The sequence below is a fragment of the Oncorhynchus masou genome, chromosome 26, assembly GCF_036934945.1.
Source record: "Oncorhynchus masou masou isolate Uvic2021 chromosome 26, UVic_Omas_1.1, whole genome shotgun sequence".
Taxonomy (NCBI): domain Eukaryota; kingdom Metazoa; phylum Chordata; class Actinopteri; order Salmoniformes; family Salmonidae; genus Oncorhynchus; species Oncorhynchus masou.
In genome coordinates this window covers 21042753-21060033 of record NC_088237.1, presented here as the reverse complement: position 1 = coordinate 21060033, position 17281 = coordinate 21042753, and the positions used below count along the sequence as shown (strand labels likewise).

General features: G+C 43.0%; 1 protein-coding gene across 1 annotated transcript in view; it reads left to right on the top strand.

The window, feature by feature from the left end:
* Positions 1-17281, top strand: part of LOC135515014 (membrane-associated guanylate kinase, WW and PDZ domain-containing protein 2-like) — a 350442-nt gene that overhangs the window by 317700 nt on the left and 15461 nt on the right. The window contains 6 exon segments of the mRNA XM_064938806.1: positions 1559-1590; positions 6788-7010; positions 14796-14837; positions 15499-15590; positions 15953-16145; positions 16931-17200. Of these exon segments, the coding sequence (XP_064794878.1) occupies positions 1559-1590; positions 6788-7010; positions 14796-14837; positions 15499-15590; positions 15953-16145; positions 16931-17200 (852 nt within the window).

The following is a 17281-nucleotide window of genomic DNA, read 5'->3' as shown; positions in this document are numbered from 1 at the left end:
GGGGGAACTGCAGTAGGGGTTGCAAAATAAAAACATATGTAGAATTATATTTGGAACCAAATGTTTTTGAGGACAGATGGTACAATATACAAACGTTTTTGAGAAACATCATTTTATTGATTAAATGTATTTATTGGTTTCTTTTCATTTTGAATAGAGAAGAAAATGTGATGCATTGAAGGTTATATGTTGATGTAAAAATCAAAATGTACTGATTTCAAAGTTGTGTCATTAGACTTGGGGTGGAGCAGGGTCCCGAGAAATTCTTCCGTAAAAAAAATGAGGTCCCCAGAATTTTGGCTGAAAACATGGGGATCCCGCTGAAACAGTTTGAATAACACGGCTGTAGTGTATATCTTGAATTGTATAAAATCTACCAGTCTAAAATGGAAACTTACTGTGTAGGTTATACTGTATTTGTCCATGGGAAATTGTGTTGAATGGTGAAGCCCCATCACCTATCGAATCATTCTCATCAGTTCAAACCAACTTTAGAGTCAGGGGAGCGTTTAGGGTTTTCTAAGGTTATGACCTATTCTCCTTCTGTGTGAATCCCATTTCTTTCTTTATCAGACTGTCACCTCTGGTGTTTTCCCCAAGCGTTGTCCCTGTAAGGCTAATTCAATGACAGAGAATGCTGTTGTAAGATCAAGCCTGGATGTTTATCCAAATATTGGCAAAGGCTTCTCCAATATGATCCCCTATCAATTATTTGGGATTTAGCAACACATACGATAATGTGTATATATACACTGAGTATACCAACCATTAGGAACACCTTCCTAATATTGAGTTGCACCCCCCTTTTGACCTCAGAATAGACTCAATTCGTCAGGGCATGGACTCTACAAGGTGTCAAAAGCGTTCAACACGGATGCTGGCCCACGTTGACTCCAATGCTTCCCACGGTTGTGATACACACGAGAAACTGTTGAGCGTGAAAAACCCAGCAGTGTTGCAGTTCTTGACACAAACCAGTGCACCTGGCACCTACTACCATATCCTGTTCAAACGTACTTACATTTTGTGTCTTGCCCATTCACCCTCTGAATGGTACACATACACCATCCATGTCTCAGTTTTTCTTTAACCTGTCTCCTCACCTTCATCTACACTGATTGAAGGGGATTTAACAAGTGACGTCAAATAGGGATCCTATCTTTCACCTGGATTCACCTGGTCAGTCTATGTGATGGAAAGAGCAGCTGTTCTTAATGTGTTGTGCACTGTGGTGGTGGCAGTTTTCAACGTCCCCTTGGCTTGGAGACCAACTGTAAGATCCTCTCTGACACATTGTCTTTCTGGTGCTTCAAGAATCTGCTTCTCAAGGACATTGCATCGCACCACTTGGGGTGGGATTATTTTGCAGCCCTTTCATTGCTTTTAGTGCAAATCTGTCATCTTTCCGTTGGTTTCTTAATGTTTTATTCCGTTTAAGTTTTGTTATCTTTGCTTAGTTCATGGAGTAGCCCTCAGACACAGACAGACCAGCTCAGACCTAATTTAATGGCTGCCACTACTCTCTAGGCTAAACATTGTTGTTTTCTCACTATTGCAGGTCACTATTCACCCTGGAAGACCCCTAAACAGGTAAAATGCATTGTCTTCCGAGCCTCAGCTCTCCCATTAATTCTAATTGACTCATTTAGTTAACAAAATGGCTGCACTGTGCATATATGTTGGAGCTGCTCTGATTGACTTTACTACATAACCTTAAATCTATATCTTCTGAACTTTGGCTGCAGTCTTGCTGCTGTTTAGCTGAGAATGACTACTCTATTCTATTCCCTTCCCTTATACTAACTGTAGTGCTGTTGTCGTGTCTCGGCTGCTGCTGTATCCTGGCCTTGAGTTGGACCCTCCCTCTTGCCGTCACATGCAGAGGAAAGGGTTAAGTGGCCCACTCATAGATATAGAATTACTAGACTCGTCGTACCGTGAGCCAGATGGGCCATGATCTAAATAAATGTAAATCTTGATGGTCATTCGATGTGGTGTATGTCTATGCACATGACAGTCTACGTCTATGCAAACTGCTAGACCAGATGCTCTTCTAGTAATGCTATATCTATGGTCCAGATTCTGGGTTGGCATGGTCCCCTCAACATTCCATCCTTCTCTCAGCTCCTCTGTATCCCTGATAGAGAGAGTGAGAGAACCCTTTTCTAACAGTCATACCGAGAAATGATCACTCATCCATTCTTCCCTTCTTCCTTCATCTCCAGGCTGATATTGATCTGCTACTAACTTGGCTATCTTTCCTGATCATCTTTTGTCATAACTATGTTTTCTCAGATGTCATATATGTCAGACAAAATATACAAATGTTGTATTTTTAGTTTTTGTCGAGACAGATTGTACTAACATGTTGAAAGCTGAAACTTTAAAGATGTCTGAGACCTCTTAGACAGCACTCTGTTCAAACCTAGCCTCTGTCTGTCTGTCTGTCTGTCTGTCTGTCTGTCTGTCTGTCTGTCTGTCTGTCTGTCTGTCTGTCTGTCTGTCTGTCCAAACACTCAATAAACACTTGTCATCCAGACAAGGAAGAGCTGCTACAATGTCTCTCAGAGCACTCTCTGAGTCGAGTTAGACATGGTGTATTGCCAAGAAACAAGGTGTGTGTGTGCGCATCCCATTTCATGCTACTTCATGTTCTAGTTTGGCTCTGATATAGCTAACCAGCTACTAACCCCAGCTCATTTGGCTACAGATCATAACATTCCACACATCCATGGACTCAGAAGAAGCAGTCCCTGCTTGTCAGCAGCTCTCTCAAGTAGAGGTCGACCGATTAATCAGAATGGCCAATTAATTAGGGCCGATTTCAACTTTTCATAACAATCGGAAATCTGTATTTTTAGACGGCAATTTTGGCCATTTTTTAAAACTTTTTTTTTTTTTTTACAACTTTATTTAACGAGGCAAGTCAGTTAAGAACACATTCTTATTTTCAATGACGGCCTAGCAAGGTGGGTTAACTGCCTTGTTCAGGTGCAGAACGACAGATTTTTACCTTGTCGGCTCAGGGATTGAATCTTGCAACCTTACGGTTAACTAGTCCAACGCTCTAACCACCTGATTACATTGCACTCCACGGGGAGCCTGCCTGTTACGCGAATGCAGTAAGAAGCCAAGGTAAGTTGCTAGCTTGCATTAAACTTATCTTATAAAAAACAATCAATCATAACCACTAGTTAACTACACATGGTTGATGATATTACTAGTTTATCTACCGTATCCTGCGTTGCATATAATCGATGCGGTGCGCATTCGCAAAAAAAGGACTGTCGTTGCTCCAACGTGTACCTAACCATAAACATCAATGCCTTTTTTTAAATCAATACACAGAAGTATATATTTTTAAACCTGCATTTAGCTAAATGAAAGATTAGTAGGCAATATTAGCCAGGTGAAATTGTGTCACTTCTCTTGCGTTCATTGCACGCAGAGTCAGGGTATATGCAACAGTTTGGGCTGCCTGGCTCATTGCGAACTAATTTGCCAGAATTGTACATAATTATGACATAACATTGAAGGTTGTGCAATGTAACAGCAGTATTTAGACTAATGGATGCCTCCCGTTAGATAAAATACAGGACGGTTCCTTATTTCACTGAAAGAATAAACGTTTTGTTTTCGAAATGATAGTTTCCGGATTTGACCATATTAATGACCTAAGGCTCGTATTTCTGTGTGTTATTATGTTATAATTAAGTCTATGATTTGATAGAGCAGTCTGACTGAGCGATGGTAGGCACCAGCAGGCTCGTAAGCATTCATTCAAACAGCACTTTCGTGCGTTTTGCCAGCAGGTCTTCGCAGTGCTTCAAGCATTGTGCTATTTATGACTTCAAGCCTATCAACTCCCGAGATTAGGCTGGTGTAACCCATGTGAAATGGCTAGCTAGTTAGCGGGGTGCGCGCTAATAGCGTTTCAAACGTCACTCGCTCTGAGACTTGGAGTAGTTGTTCCCCTTGCTCTGCATGGGTAACGCTGCTTCGAGGGTGGCTGTTGTCATTGTGTTCCTGGTTCGAGCCCAGGTAGCGGCGAGGAGAGGGATGGAAGCTATACTGTTACACTGGCAATACTAAAGTGCCTATAAGAACATTCAATAGTCAAAGGTATATGAAATATAAATCGTATAGAGAGAAATAGTTCTATAATTCCTATAATAACTACAACCTAAAACTTCTTACCTGGGAATATTGAAGACTCATGTTAAAAGGAACCACCAGCTTTCATATGTTCTTATGTTCTGAGCAAGGAACTTAAACGTTAGCTTTCTTACATGGCACATGTTGCACTTTTACTTTCTTCTCCAACACTTTGTTTTTGCATTATTTCAACCAAATTGAATATGTTTCATTATTTATTTGAGGCTAAATTGATTTTATTGATGTATTATGTTAAGTTAAAATAAGTGTTCATTCAGTATTGTTGTAATTGTCATTATTACAAATACATTTTAAAAAATCGGCCGATTAATCGGTATCGGCTTTATTTGGTCATCCAATAATCAGTATCGGTATCGGCATTGAAAAATCATAATCGGTCCAGCTCTACTCTCAAGCCCTGTCATAGATTTTTCCTCAATGTAGCTCATTTCTGTTCTCCTCTTTGTTGAATCTCTGTTTCAAACAGATTGATGGTACTTCTGAATCTGAGCTCCCGGAGAAGAAGTGCCTGGGAGTCAGTCAGTCAGTCAGTCAGTCAGTCAGTCAGTCGGGCGGGCGGTCCAGCCGAAGCCGCTCTCTCTCTCTCTCTCTCTCTCTCTTCCCTAGCGTGTGTTTGTTCCTCCCCACACATTGAGCTATGATGCAGAACAGGCTTCAGAGCACCAGCAGCTGCCAACACAGAGTTCAGAGTTCAGCCCAGGTTTAATTGGATATCATTAGTTCAGGACGATTCCCGTAGCCCAAATAAGCCCGGCCCAAATATTCCAACATGGATACAAAGTTTAAAAACAGAGACTATGGGAGTTCTGTAAATGTGACTCAAAGTTGGCACAAATACTAATGATGCCCTGCCTTCTGAATTCAGTTTGGAACAAAGCCTGTTCATATATGAGTATATTCTCATATAGTCATGAGAGTGAAAAACAGAATATACAGAATATAGTAGTATGTAGTACTATTGGTGTAGATGCAGAATCAATTTATGGCCGGACCTGAGAGTGTTGTGTGTAGGAAACAGCAGTCTCTAGCCACACACACAGGTCATACAGTCTTAAAGAGCCTGGCTGCCTGTGACTAAATGAAGGGGAAAGATTCAATTCAAAACAACTTTATTTATCCCTCTCAGGGCCAGTTAGGAAAGACTGACATACTTCATACTTCACTTAGTACAGACAGCGTAATAGATGGAGGGAGAGAGAGACGGAGGAGGAAGTAGGGGAAGTGATAGTGCTATAGTCTGGTCCAGACTTAATAAGATCCCCTGACTGTCACCCTGCCATTACACGGCCAGACACTCAGACATTCCGAAGATCAGTAGCAGAGATGGGCGGAAACACACCGAGTGGGAACACTTTGATTTTGCCTTGGTTCGATGGAACTAGATGCCTTGGCAGCATCTTTTTATACAGCTCCTGATATCAAACAAGTCATTTTATAGGGTGGTACTAGAGACAACTATCATTCTCACTGTCATCCTAACATACCAATGTGTCATCTTCACTATCTCATCAACACCACTCTGTTTTCTAAAGACAACTGACATTTGTACAACACAAGAAAGCAGCTCAGCTTGTCAAAATAGGTCATAGTGTGTATGACTTCAAATAAGTGTGGTGCTTATTTCAAATAGGAAGATAAATCATATTTTATGCACTTAACCATTTAGCTGCATTGTTTGGTTTTACACCCGCATAAATTACCACTTCTCTCTTTTTCTCCTGGACGCACACTGAGTGGTTTCGGATTCAACACTGCTGAGAGTATTTGGGTCTAAATAAACCTGTTTTGACATAAGCACTGCTGGCTTTTCTGCATTGTATTGGAGACACCACAATAGTGTTTTCCACAATAGAGACACCACACATTATCCACCACATCTACATTCCATTATAGTTTCAGAACACACACACACACACACACAGTTTCATAAAATAGATTCTCTGAGGGGGGTGAATGCTGTGTGTTTGCACTCCTCCTATCACCATGCCCCTCTAGCATCCACTACAGTCTCCATCATAGAATGTCTTGGGCCGTAGCCACTCTACACTGGGCCAGTACCCTCTGTGTGCCCACTTTGGCCATTTGCCATCTTCTGACGACGACAGTGGCACACTGACATGTTTAATATGCTCTCCGTCTGCCTCCCTCTTCCTCCCAGCAGCCCTGAACTGGTGTGCCTGTGCTCTCTCTCCTTCTGCATAATTAACACACTGCTTTTCCAGACCTGCTTTAATAAGCCTTGGCATCTTTGATTTCCTTTAAAACGTTTCTTCACCTCCCCTCTCTTCATCTTTGTTGTTGCTTTTAATTAGTCGCCGCCGGCTGGTGCTCATGTTGCTTTGCTGCATTACTACTCCCACTAATATTAGACTGCTGTAGTGAATGACAGAGGTCAATGAAGTCGATGACATCCATGAAGGCCTCTGTCCCCACCTGTATAGCTTTGCTACCTGCTCTCACCTCATTTGGTTCGTCTAAGAGGAAGTTGTTAGAGTACCAGGACAGCGCCCCCTTGCATCCCTTGGGGATGTCAGTGCGTAAGGACCGGGTGAGAACCATGGTAGGGGTGGTGGAGACTGAACCAATGCCCTGATGTCTGATGTGTTTACAGGTGTTGGAGCAGTGGGACGCGGCCCAAGGCCAGGGAGGGGGTCAGGGCAGCCCCCAGACCAGTCTGTCTGCCCCCGTTGTCCCCCACAACGCCCCCTTCCTGACCCGCCACCTCCACAGGGCCTCAGTCCCAGACTCTGCCCTCCCCGAGGGCTTTGATCTGAGCAGGCCCGACCCCTATGACCTCTATGAGAAGTCCAGGGCTATCTATGAGAATAGTAGGCGTAAGTACTGGAAACGCACTAGTACAACACCAACAGCATCAACAACAACAACCGCCCCATCATATCTGTCTGGGGTTCCAGGGGTTAATGTTCTTTTGAACAGGTGGACCTATGAAGATGCACAAAAACACACTCATACACATACACACACACACACCTCATCTCCTGAATGAATCATTGTAGCCCTCGTGAACAGAGTCAGGGCTCCATAGTGCAATATAACAATGGCCTCAGCTCCACCTGTTCTGTTCCTATAGGGACATAGTCTGAGTTGTCTGGATTCTGTTCCTATAGGGACATAGGCTGGGTTGTCTGGGTTCTGTTCCTATAGGGACATAGTCTGGGTTCTGTTCCTATAGGGACATGGTCTGGGTTGTCTGGGTCCTGTTCCTATAGGGACATATTCTGGGTTGTCTGGGTTCTGTTCCTATAGGGACATGGTCTGGGTTGTCTGGGTTCTGTTCCTATAGGGACATGGTCTAGGTTGTCTGGGTCCTGTTCCGATAGGGACATAGTCTGGGTCCTGTTCCTATAGGGACATAGTCTGGGTTGTCTGGGTCCTGTTCCTATAGGGACATGGTCTGGGTTGTCTGGGTTCTGTTCCTATAGGGACATAGTCTGGGTTGTCTGGGTTCTCTTCATATAGGGACATAGTCTGGGTTGTCTGGGTTCTCTTCATATAGGGACATAGTCTGGGTTGTCTGGGTTCTGTTCCTATAGGGACATTGTCTGGGTTCTGCAGAATGAGATGTATTATGTTGTTGTGTCTGTTTAAGAGTTTATACTTTTATCTTAGTGCTGACAGTTTACTTGATGTTGATACATGTGTATTTGGTCTAGACTCCTTCGTTAGGGTCATCTCTGATTATCTCGCGGATCTCTGCCTCCAGTCGATGTTCTGCCAGAGTGTATAGTCTAATTAGCTTTTTTGTTTAGGAACATCTCAGCCAATATCCTGTCTTCTTAGACCGCTGTATACTTTAGGAGCCAACAATTATATTTTAGCCATTAAAGATCCTGTCAGAGGTACAAGCATAGGGATTTCCTTTCAGTTCATTGAGTGTACGACCAAGCTTTTAACTGGGTTGCCAAGATATGCTCTGTAGAAAGATTTGTACGACAGTATACCCTTGGTTTTTGACATCAGTAGTCATATCTACTGTATGATTCTGAACATAAAGTGAACTCATCCTTTTGACCAGTGCTAGTGACAGTGCTAGTTTCTGTTAAGTCCGTGCAGCTTGATGTACCATAGAGGCTTCATGATTGACATGCGAGGCTCGAGCCGGTAGACATGATATTGCTCTGCTCCTCTCTATGGTAGAATCTCTGTGGGCCTGAGTCAATCGTAGGCTACAGTAGATGCACACTGTGAGGAGAGAGGCGAGCTGTGTGCACGCTTACGCAACACAACCTTTATTAAAGAGGACAGGGCTGTCGGAAGAACTCCATGTCAAAGCCTTTCAGCGTCTCAGTCAATCTCTCTCTCTCTCTCTCTCTCTCACTCACTCACTCACACACACACACACTCACACACACCCACACACACACACACACACACACACACACACACACACACACAGACACACACAGACACACACACACACACACACACACACATATATATAGATATCAGGGAATCAAAATTGTCAACGGGACAACAATAACCAAGGGTCAAAATAAGCATACAGTAGAGGACATGTGCAGGTTGATTGGTTTGTCAGACACTGTCCCTCAACTTATGACAGGCAGCAATGTAGTACGCTGCCAACCCACAGCTCTCTGCGCCCTACCCCAACAGGACGGGTAGCCTACTCTCATCAGAGAGGTCTTTGAAACCTTGAATAAGGGTTTCAAATTTGCATTTTGCTTTGTGCTTGTGTTTCCCAATAAACAATATAGTTTTGTTTTGACTGTGTTGTAATTTGGTTTATCCTGATTGATTGGATGTTCTGGTCCTGAGGCTTCAGTGTGTTAGTAGAACAAGTTTGTGAACTCAGCCCCAGGACCAGCTGGATGAGGGGACTCGTTTCTTTGCTCAGCTCTTGGCATTGCAGGGCTTGGTAGTGATATGAGAGGGGTTCACTGTATTTTAGATTTTTCTGAAACTTAATTGTTCTTTTTTGAGTTTTTATTATTAGTGGATATTGGCCTAATTCTGCCCTGCATGCATTGTTTGTAGTTTTCCTCTGGACATGTAGGATAATCTTACAGAACTCTGCATGCAGGGTTTCAATGGGATGTTTGTCCCATTTGATGAAATCTTGTTTTGCAAGTGGACCCCACACCTCGCTGCCATAAAGTGCAATTTGTTCAATGACATTAAATTAGTTTTAGCCAAATTTGAATAGGTATTTCAATTTGAATTCGCTTTTTAATTGCGTAGAATGCCCTGCGTGCTTTCTCTCTCAGTTCATTCACTACCTCGTTAAGGTGTCCAGTTGAGCTTATTTTCAAACCTAAGTAATTGTAGTGTGTGCAGTACTCTATATATGTTGTACCAATTGAGAACTTTGGTCTAATTCCCTGAGAACTGGATCTTCTCTGGAAAATCATTATTTTAGTCTTTTTGGGGTTTATTGCCAGGGCCCAGGTCTGGCAGTACTGCTCTAGCAGGTCCAGGCTCTGCTGTAGGCCATGTGCTGTGGGTGACAGCAGGCATAGGTCATCTGCGAAGAGTAGGCATTGAACTTCTGAATTGTGGAGACTAACACCAGGGGCTGAGGATTGTGGCCAGTGGCCAATTCATTGATGTACAGTGCCTTGCGAAAGTATTCGGCCCCGTTGAACTTTGCGACCTTTTGCCACATTTCAGGCTTCAAACATAAAGATATAAAACTGTATTTTTTGTGAAGAATCAACAACAAGTGGGACACTTATTGGATATTTCAAACTTTTTTAACAGATCAAAAACTGAAACATTGGGCGTGCAAAATTATTCAGCCCCCTTAAGTTAATACTTTGTAGCGCCACCTTTTGCTGCGATTACAGCTGTAAGTCGCTTGGGGTATGTCTCTATCAGTTTTGCACATCGAGAGACTGACATTTTTTCCCATTCCTCCTTGCAAAACAGCTCGAGCTCAGTGAGGTTGGATGGAGAGCATTTGTGAACAGCAGTTTTCAGTTCTTTCCACAGATTCTCGATTGGATTCAGGTCTGGACTTTGACTTGGCCATTCTAACACCTGGATATGTTTATTTTTGAACCATTCCATTGTAGATTTTGCTTTATGTTTTGGATCATTGTCTTGTTGGAAGACAAATCTCCGTCCCAGTCTCAGGTCTTTTGCAGACTCCATCAGGTTTTCTTCCAGAATGGTCCTGTATTTGGCTCCATCCATCTTCCCATCAATTTTAACCATCTTCCCTGTCCCTGCTGAAGAAAAGCAGGCCCAAACCATGATGCTGCCACCACCATGTTTGACAGTGGGTATGGTGTGTTCAGGGTGATGAGCTGTGTTGCTTTTACGCCAAACATAACGTTTTGCATTGTTGCCAAAAAGTTCAATTTTGGTTTCATCTGACCAGAGCACCTTCTTCCACATGTTTGGTGTGTCTCCCAGGTGGCTTGTGGCAAACTTTAAACGACACTTTTTATGGATATCTTTAAGAAATTGCTTTCTTCTTGCCACTCTTCCATAAAGGCCAGATTTGTGCAATATACGACTGATTGTTGTCCTATGGACAGAGTCTCCCACCTCAGCTGTAGATCTCTGCAGTTCATCCAGAGTGATCATGGGCCTCTTGGCTGCATCTCTGATCAGTCTTCTCCTTGTATGAGCTGAAATTTTAGAGGGACGGCCAGGTCTTGGTAGATTTGCAGTGGTCTGATACTCCTTCCATTTCAATATTATCGCTTGCACAGTGCTCCTTGGGATGTTTAAAGCTTGGGAAATCTTTTTATATCCAAATCCGGCTTTAAACTTCTTCACAACAGTATCTCGGACCTGCCTGGTGTGTTCCTTGTTCTTCATGATGCTCTCTGCGCTTTTAACGGACCTCTGAGACTATCACAGTGCAAGTGCATTTATACGGAGACTTGATTACACACAGGTGGATTGTATTTATCATCATTAGTCATTTAGGTCAACATTGGATCATTCAGAGATCCTCACTGAACTTCTGGAGAGAGTTTGCTGCACTGAAAGTAAAGGGGCTGAATAATTTTGCACGCCCAATTTTTTAGTTTTTGATTTGTTAAAAAAGTTTGAAATATCCAATAAATGTCGTTCCACTTCATGATTGTGTCCCACTTGTTGTTAATTCTTCACCAAAAATACAGTTTTATATCTCTATGTTTGAAGCCTGAAATGTGGCAAAATGTCGCAAAGTTCAAGGGGGCCGAATACTTTCGCAAGGCACTGTAAATATTGAAGAGTGCAGGGCTCAGATGACAACCCTGACGAAGGCCCCACCCCTGGTTAAAGAATTCAGTTGTTTTCTTGTCAATTTTAATGCTGCACGTATTGCCAGTATACATTGATGTAATTATGTCATATGTTTTACACCCTACACCACTTTCAATAACTTTGTGGAACAGTCCTGTATTCCAAATATAATCAAATGCTTTTTGGAAGTCAATAAAGCAAGTGTATATTTTGGTATTATTTTGGTGGACATGTTTATCTTGCAGGGTGTGGAGGGTGTAAATATGATCAGTTGTGCGATGTTTTGGAATAAATCCAATTTGGCTTTTACTCAAGACATTGTGCTTTAGGAAGTTTAGAACTTAGATTTATAATACTACAAAAAACCTTCCCCAGGTTAGTGTTCACACAAATGCCTCTGTAATTGTTAGGGTCAAATATTTCTCAATTTTTAAAGATTGGGGTTATGAGTCCTTGATTCCAGATGTCAGGGAAATAACCTACACTCAGGATCGAATTAAACAGTTTTAATATCGCCAATTGAAATTTTGCACTAGTGAGTTTGATCATCTCGTTTAGGATGCGATCAGGTCCGCATGCTGTTTTTAAATTTGAGAGCCGGAAGTTTCTTAGAGCTCCTGGTCAGTAATTGGTTAGTCCAATGGATTTTGAATGTCCTTTATTTTTTATTTTTTTATTTTATTTTATTTATTTATTTATTTTTTTACCTTTATTTAACCAGGCAAGTCAGTTAAGAACAAATTCTTATTTTCAATGACGGCCTGGGAACAGTGGGTTAACTGCCTGTTCAGGGGCAGAACGACAGATTTTGTACCTTGTCAGCTCGGGGGTCTCAACCTTGCGGTTACTAGTCCAACGCTCTAACCACTAGGCTACACTGCCGCCCCATGGCTTTTATGGCTTTTTCTTTGGCCTTGTTCTGCGTATGTGTCAATTTGAACGGTGTTGTAGAAAGTTTTAAAATGGGTTGTCCATATGTCACCATTTTGTATTGCTAATTCCTCTTGTTTAGATTTTTTTGTTTTATGGACTCCTCAATTAGTCTGCTGCTTGCTGTTGTACTGTTGTACTTTTTTGGTTCTGAGTGTACGTTTATAGAGTTTTAAAGTCTCACAGTAATGAAGGCGTAATTCACCATTATTTGGGTCTCTGTGCTTATGGTTGGATAGTGTTCTAAGTTTTTTCCTTATAATTTTACCATCTGCATCAAAACCAGTTGTCATCTGTGTTTTTTTTTTGGTTTGTTTTTTCTCTATTTCAATTGTGCTTCTTTTGCCGTTTGCCTGAATATATAGATTAGATTGATGCTAGATTGATGACTTCTTTACAGTGAGTGTATGTGGTATCCAGAAAGTTATCTAAGAGTGTTTGGATATGTTGGTTACAGGTTGGTTTCTGGTATCTTCTGTGCTGTTTTGGGCCCATCTGTATGAGTTTCTGATGTTGTACAGCTTACTGGGCGGTGAATGTGTGGTTGTTTCCATGTCTGTTCTTTTGATGAACAACATAATTTGGCTGTGATCAGACAGAGGTGACAGAGCTGAGAGAGAAAGGGTCCATGTCTGTGATGTCTGTGTACTGTGGCCAAGAGGTGAGCAGTAGGTGAATCTCCCCAAAGAGTCCTCCCGTAACCTACCATTGACAAAGTACAGACCCAGGCTTCTACCGAGCTGTAACAGATCCCTTCCGTTGTTGTTGACAATGCTGTCACTGTTGTTTCTATGGGGGAGATGAAGACAGTTAGAAACAGTATGGCCTGTAATAAAGCTGTCCCCTCGTGTGCTTGTTAGATCAGGTTAGCTGAGCTCGATAGACCTCTCTCTCACTCTCTCTCTCTTTCTTTGTAGCTTTCCTTTCTCTCTCTCTCGCTCTCTCTCTCTCTGTAGCTTTCATTTCTCTCTCTCTTTTTCTGTAGCTTTCCTCTCCCTCTCTCTATCTGCATTTCTCTCTCTCTGTCTTTCACCCTCTCTCTCTCTGTCTCTTTCTCTCTCCCTCTCTATCGGTCTCTTTCTCTCTCTCTCTCTTTTTCTGTAGCTTTCCTCTCCCTATCTGCATTTCTCTCTCTTTCTCTCTCCCTCTCTCTCTCTCTGCTCTCTTCTCTCTCTCTCTGTTTCTTTCTCTCCTTTACTCTCCTTTAGTCCTGTGTTCAGTTTAGTGTTGCTTCCCTTCGTGTAACAATCCCCCAAAGTGCTGTTCGCTGCTAGGCTACACTTGCAGACTGTTGGTCAGTCAGGTTAACAGGGTTGAGGCACAAGGCAACTTTTAGGAACACTTTACTCAGAACACTTTTCCCTCAGTGGTGTGTGAGTTCTAGGTCATGAACATTGGTATTTTTCAGTAACCTTATCTAACTAGGACTGTTCTCAATATAGCCGGGAGACCAATGCAGGCTGTTAGAGAAGAAAATGCACCCATAACCCACAACCATAGACAAGTCAGTGTAGCGTCCACTGAATGTTGATAAGGTTTTCTACAGCTGGAAGATAATCATGCAGCAACAGGAAATAGGTTATAATTCATGGAAAAGAATGTATGGGGTTGATAAAACAATATATATTACATACTTCAGAAGCCTTTTTAAGCTTGAATACACTACAAGTTTATATTTCCTGCTGTGTAGGAAAATTATCAGTAACAAAGGAGTGATCAAATTAAGATCCTTCATCTGTAATTAGATGCCTTTATTCTAGTAGGGAACCAAGAGACCCCATTGCATGTGAGAGAGCTGGAGTTGGATGGAGATTTATGAATTGTGTACTTTATGTAAACTGTAACACAGTCTGGAATATACCAAAATCATCCTCTGGCCAGCAAGGTCATTCTGTCCTTATCTTCTGCCAACATGTATGAGTATTTTTTCCAGCAATCTTACTTAATATAAACTTAAAACACTGTATATGGGTTCCGTGGTAAGACTTGTCAGTCAGTCTCCTTATGTGTCATCCGCCATCTTTGTTTCCTCAATGAATTCCTCTGATATCCCAGCGGACACTGGTCTCCGTGATTAAACCTGCTGTAAATAGAGCCCATTTCTCATCACAGTCACTTTGACCCGCTCTACTTCATTTCATAGGAAAGGGTTTTCAGGATAATGAATATCACTATGCCACAAATCATTCTGCTTTCCAGTAAAGGCTTGATTGCAGATGAGTTTCTGCTCCCGTAACACATACTGTAAATAAAAAGATAGCTGTATTACAAGCCCTAAGCACTTCTTTTCCACAGTGTAATGGATGATGTAGGAACTCTGTGCAGACAATGTGCTGAGGCAAGTCTTTTTCTGTCTTGCTCTAGTCTCAGTCTTTTTAGTAGTCTGCTCTGAGTGAGACAGTTGTAAGACACTGTGTGTGTTGTATTATTGTTTATGGGTGCTCCCTCAATCTCCCTCCCCCACACAGAGCCAGGCCTGCCACGGACCATCTTCTCTGTGGACCACTCAGGTATGTACTTTGGCCCTGAAGAAGACTGTCCACAGGGAGGAATAGGGATTATTCTAAATTGTCTTTTATTATTGTATTTTTTTATGAAACCTTTAATTTAATTTGCAATGCATTAAAGGCCCAATACAGCCATTTTATAACAATATCAAATTATTTCTGGGTAACAAATAAGTGCCTTGCTGTAACATTTCCATTAAAATTGGCTTTTTAGCCCAAAAAAACAATCTCACACAAGACTTAAGCAAGAACTGTCTGGTTTGAGTGGAGAGGGGAAAACTGATAACTTGCTGTTATTGGCAGAGAAGTTTGGAACTCTCTTTGTTATTGGTCTATTAACCAATTTACCGCATTGATGCCACCATGGAAAGCCGAAACTCCCGCCCATGCAAACCTGCTGATTAGGGTCCTGTGTCGATTATTTTCAACAAGCAACTACCAGGAAATAACACTGATTTTTTTTTATCACACTTTAACAGTGTTAGTTCTATCAGGTGTTGTACAATACTATATAAAACACAGAAATAACAGTGCCTTTAATTTAATGTGTTAACTTCCACAATATGTGATCAACAATCCTCTGGCTTCACATAAATTAGACATTAGACTGAGGGCACTCCAAGGTCAACACGTGTCACAGGTGTTGTCTGTTCCTTGACCCCAGGGGCAGAGTACCAGGAGGTGGAGGTCCACCTGAGGAGGCAGAAGTCCGGCTTCGGCTTCCGCATCCTTGGGGGAGACGAGGCGGGTCAGCCTGTGAGTCCGGACACCCGTGAGAAGGCTCGTATGAGATGGGCGTGGAATCCTGTCATTTTCTCCTCTCTAACCCACTACATGCATATCTAACCCTGAACCCTGACTGACTCACTGAGAGACTGGTGATGCTGCTGTGGATGGTTACTGGTTAATTGTCTGTAGAGTAACACTCAGCGCAAACATGGAGCCACGTATCTATTCATAACACCACTGACATAACAACCACTTATACATGTCATTTCACATACAGTTACTCACTGCATGTTTCTTGTCCACTTGACCATGGCTACATATCGCTTCAATGTAGTCCTTTTCTGAATCCGCTCTCCATGCGTTCTGATTGGTCTGGTTCCCATAAACAGATCCTGATTGGGGCCATCATAGAGAAGAGCCCTGCGGACAGAGACGGGCGCCTGCGGCCAGGCGATGAGCTCATCTTCGTGGACGGGATCCCGGTGGCGGGGAAGCCCCACCGCTACGTTATCGACCTGATGCACGGCGCCGCCCGCAATGGACAGGTCAACCTCACCATCAGGAGGAGGCTACAGGGCCCAGGTGAGAATATGGGAGGGGACAGATCTAGGATCAGTTTACTGAAAACTCCTAATCCTAATCATTAGGGAGGAAAACGGAACTCTGACCTTAGATCATCTTCTAGGGTCAAATTCATCCAACTCCAAGAAGGCCTGATAGTCTTCCTTTCTCTGGTCTTATGTGGAGTCTGGCTGTTGTATTGTACCTTGAATTGTAGAGCTGCAAAACCCTGCTGTGTGATGAGTGTAGCAGCCCTCTACACACACCTTCCCCCCTCAGATCTCCCCATTCCCTTATGTCAGCTTACGCTCCGGCTGCCTTTGGTGCCTGGGGAGGAGAGCACAGCCACCCTGGTGAGATCCCGTCTCCCCTCCTCTGTCTCCCTCTTCTCCTTCCGTCTCCAGTCATGAAAGGCTGTTTGTCTCATCCGTGTCGTCCGTGGTCTTGCCTTTCATCCCTCGAACGTTTGATTCAAAGTAACACTTTTGGAGGTGTCAAGACTCTTGTCTCTCCTAGAGGTCTCACTGTCTTCAGTTCAACCTTGATCATTGAAGGAGATGTAATGAATTCTAACATGACATCTTGGTTTTGAGGGAGTCTTAGTTCTTAACGATTGTATCTACAGATATCTTCAATGGAGGTTTTCTTTTGGATTAAAAAGATCTATGGATGCTGCAATACAGCTGATGAGGTGTGAGAGAAACCATGACCTTTTCTGATCTGATAGCCAGTCCAGACTGGGCTGCAGTGTGGTGTGGTAGAGAGCAGAGCAGGTTAACTCAGCTCTCTGTTACACCCCCCCACAGGAGAGCCGTGTCCAGAGAACGGCCGCAGCCCCGGCTCTGTGTCCACCCAGCACAGCTCCCCACGCAGCGACTTCACCAATGTCACGTATCCTGGCAACAACGCAGCCCCACCCACTGACGCCATGGGTACAGGTAGCACCACAGACGGAGAGCCGACCTCCAGCGTGCAGCAGCCACCGAGTGATGTCATTATCCACCGCAAGGAGAGTGAAGGGTTTGGATTCGTCATCATCAGCTCGCTCAACCGGCCCGAGACCGCCTCCGCCATCAGTGAGTGCTGCTCTGAGTGAGTGAGTGAGTGAGTGAGTGAGTGAGTGAGTGAGTGAGTGAGTGAGTGAGTGAGTGAGTGAG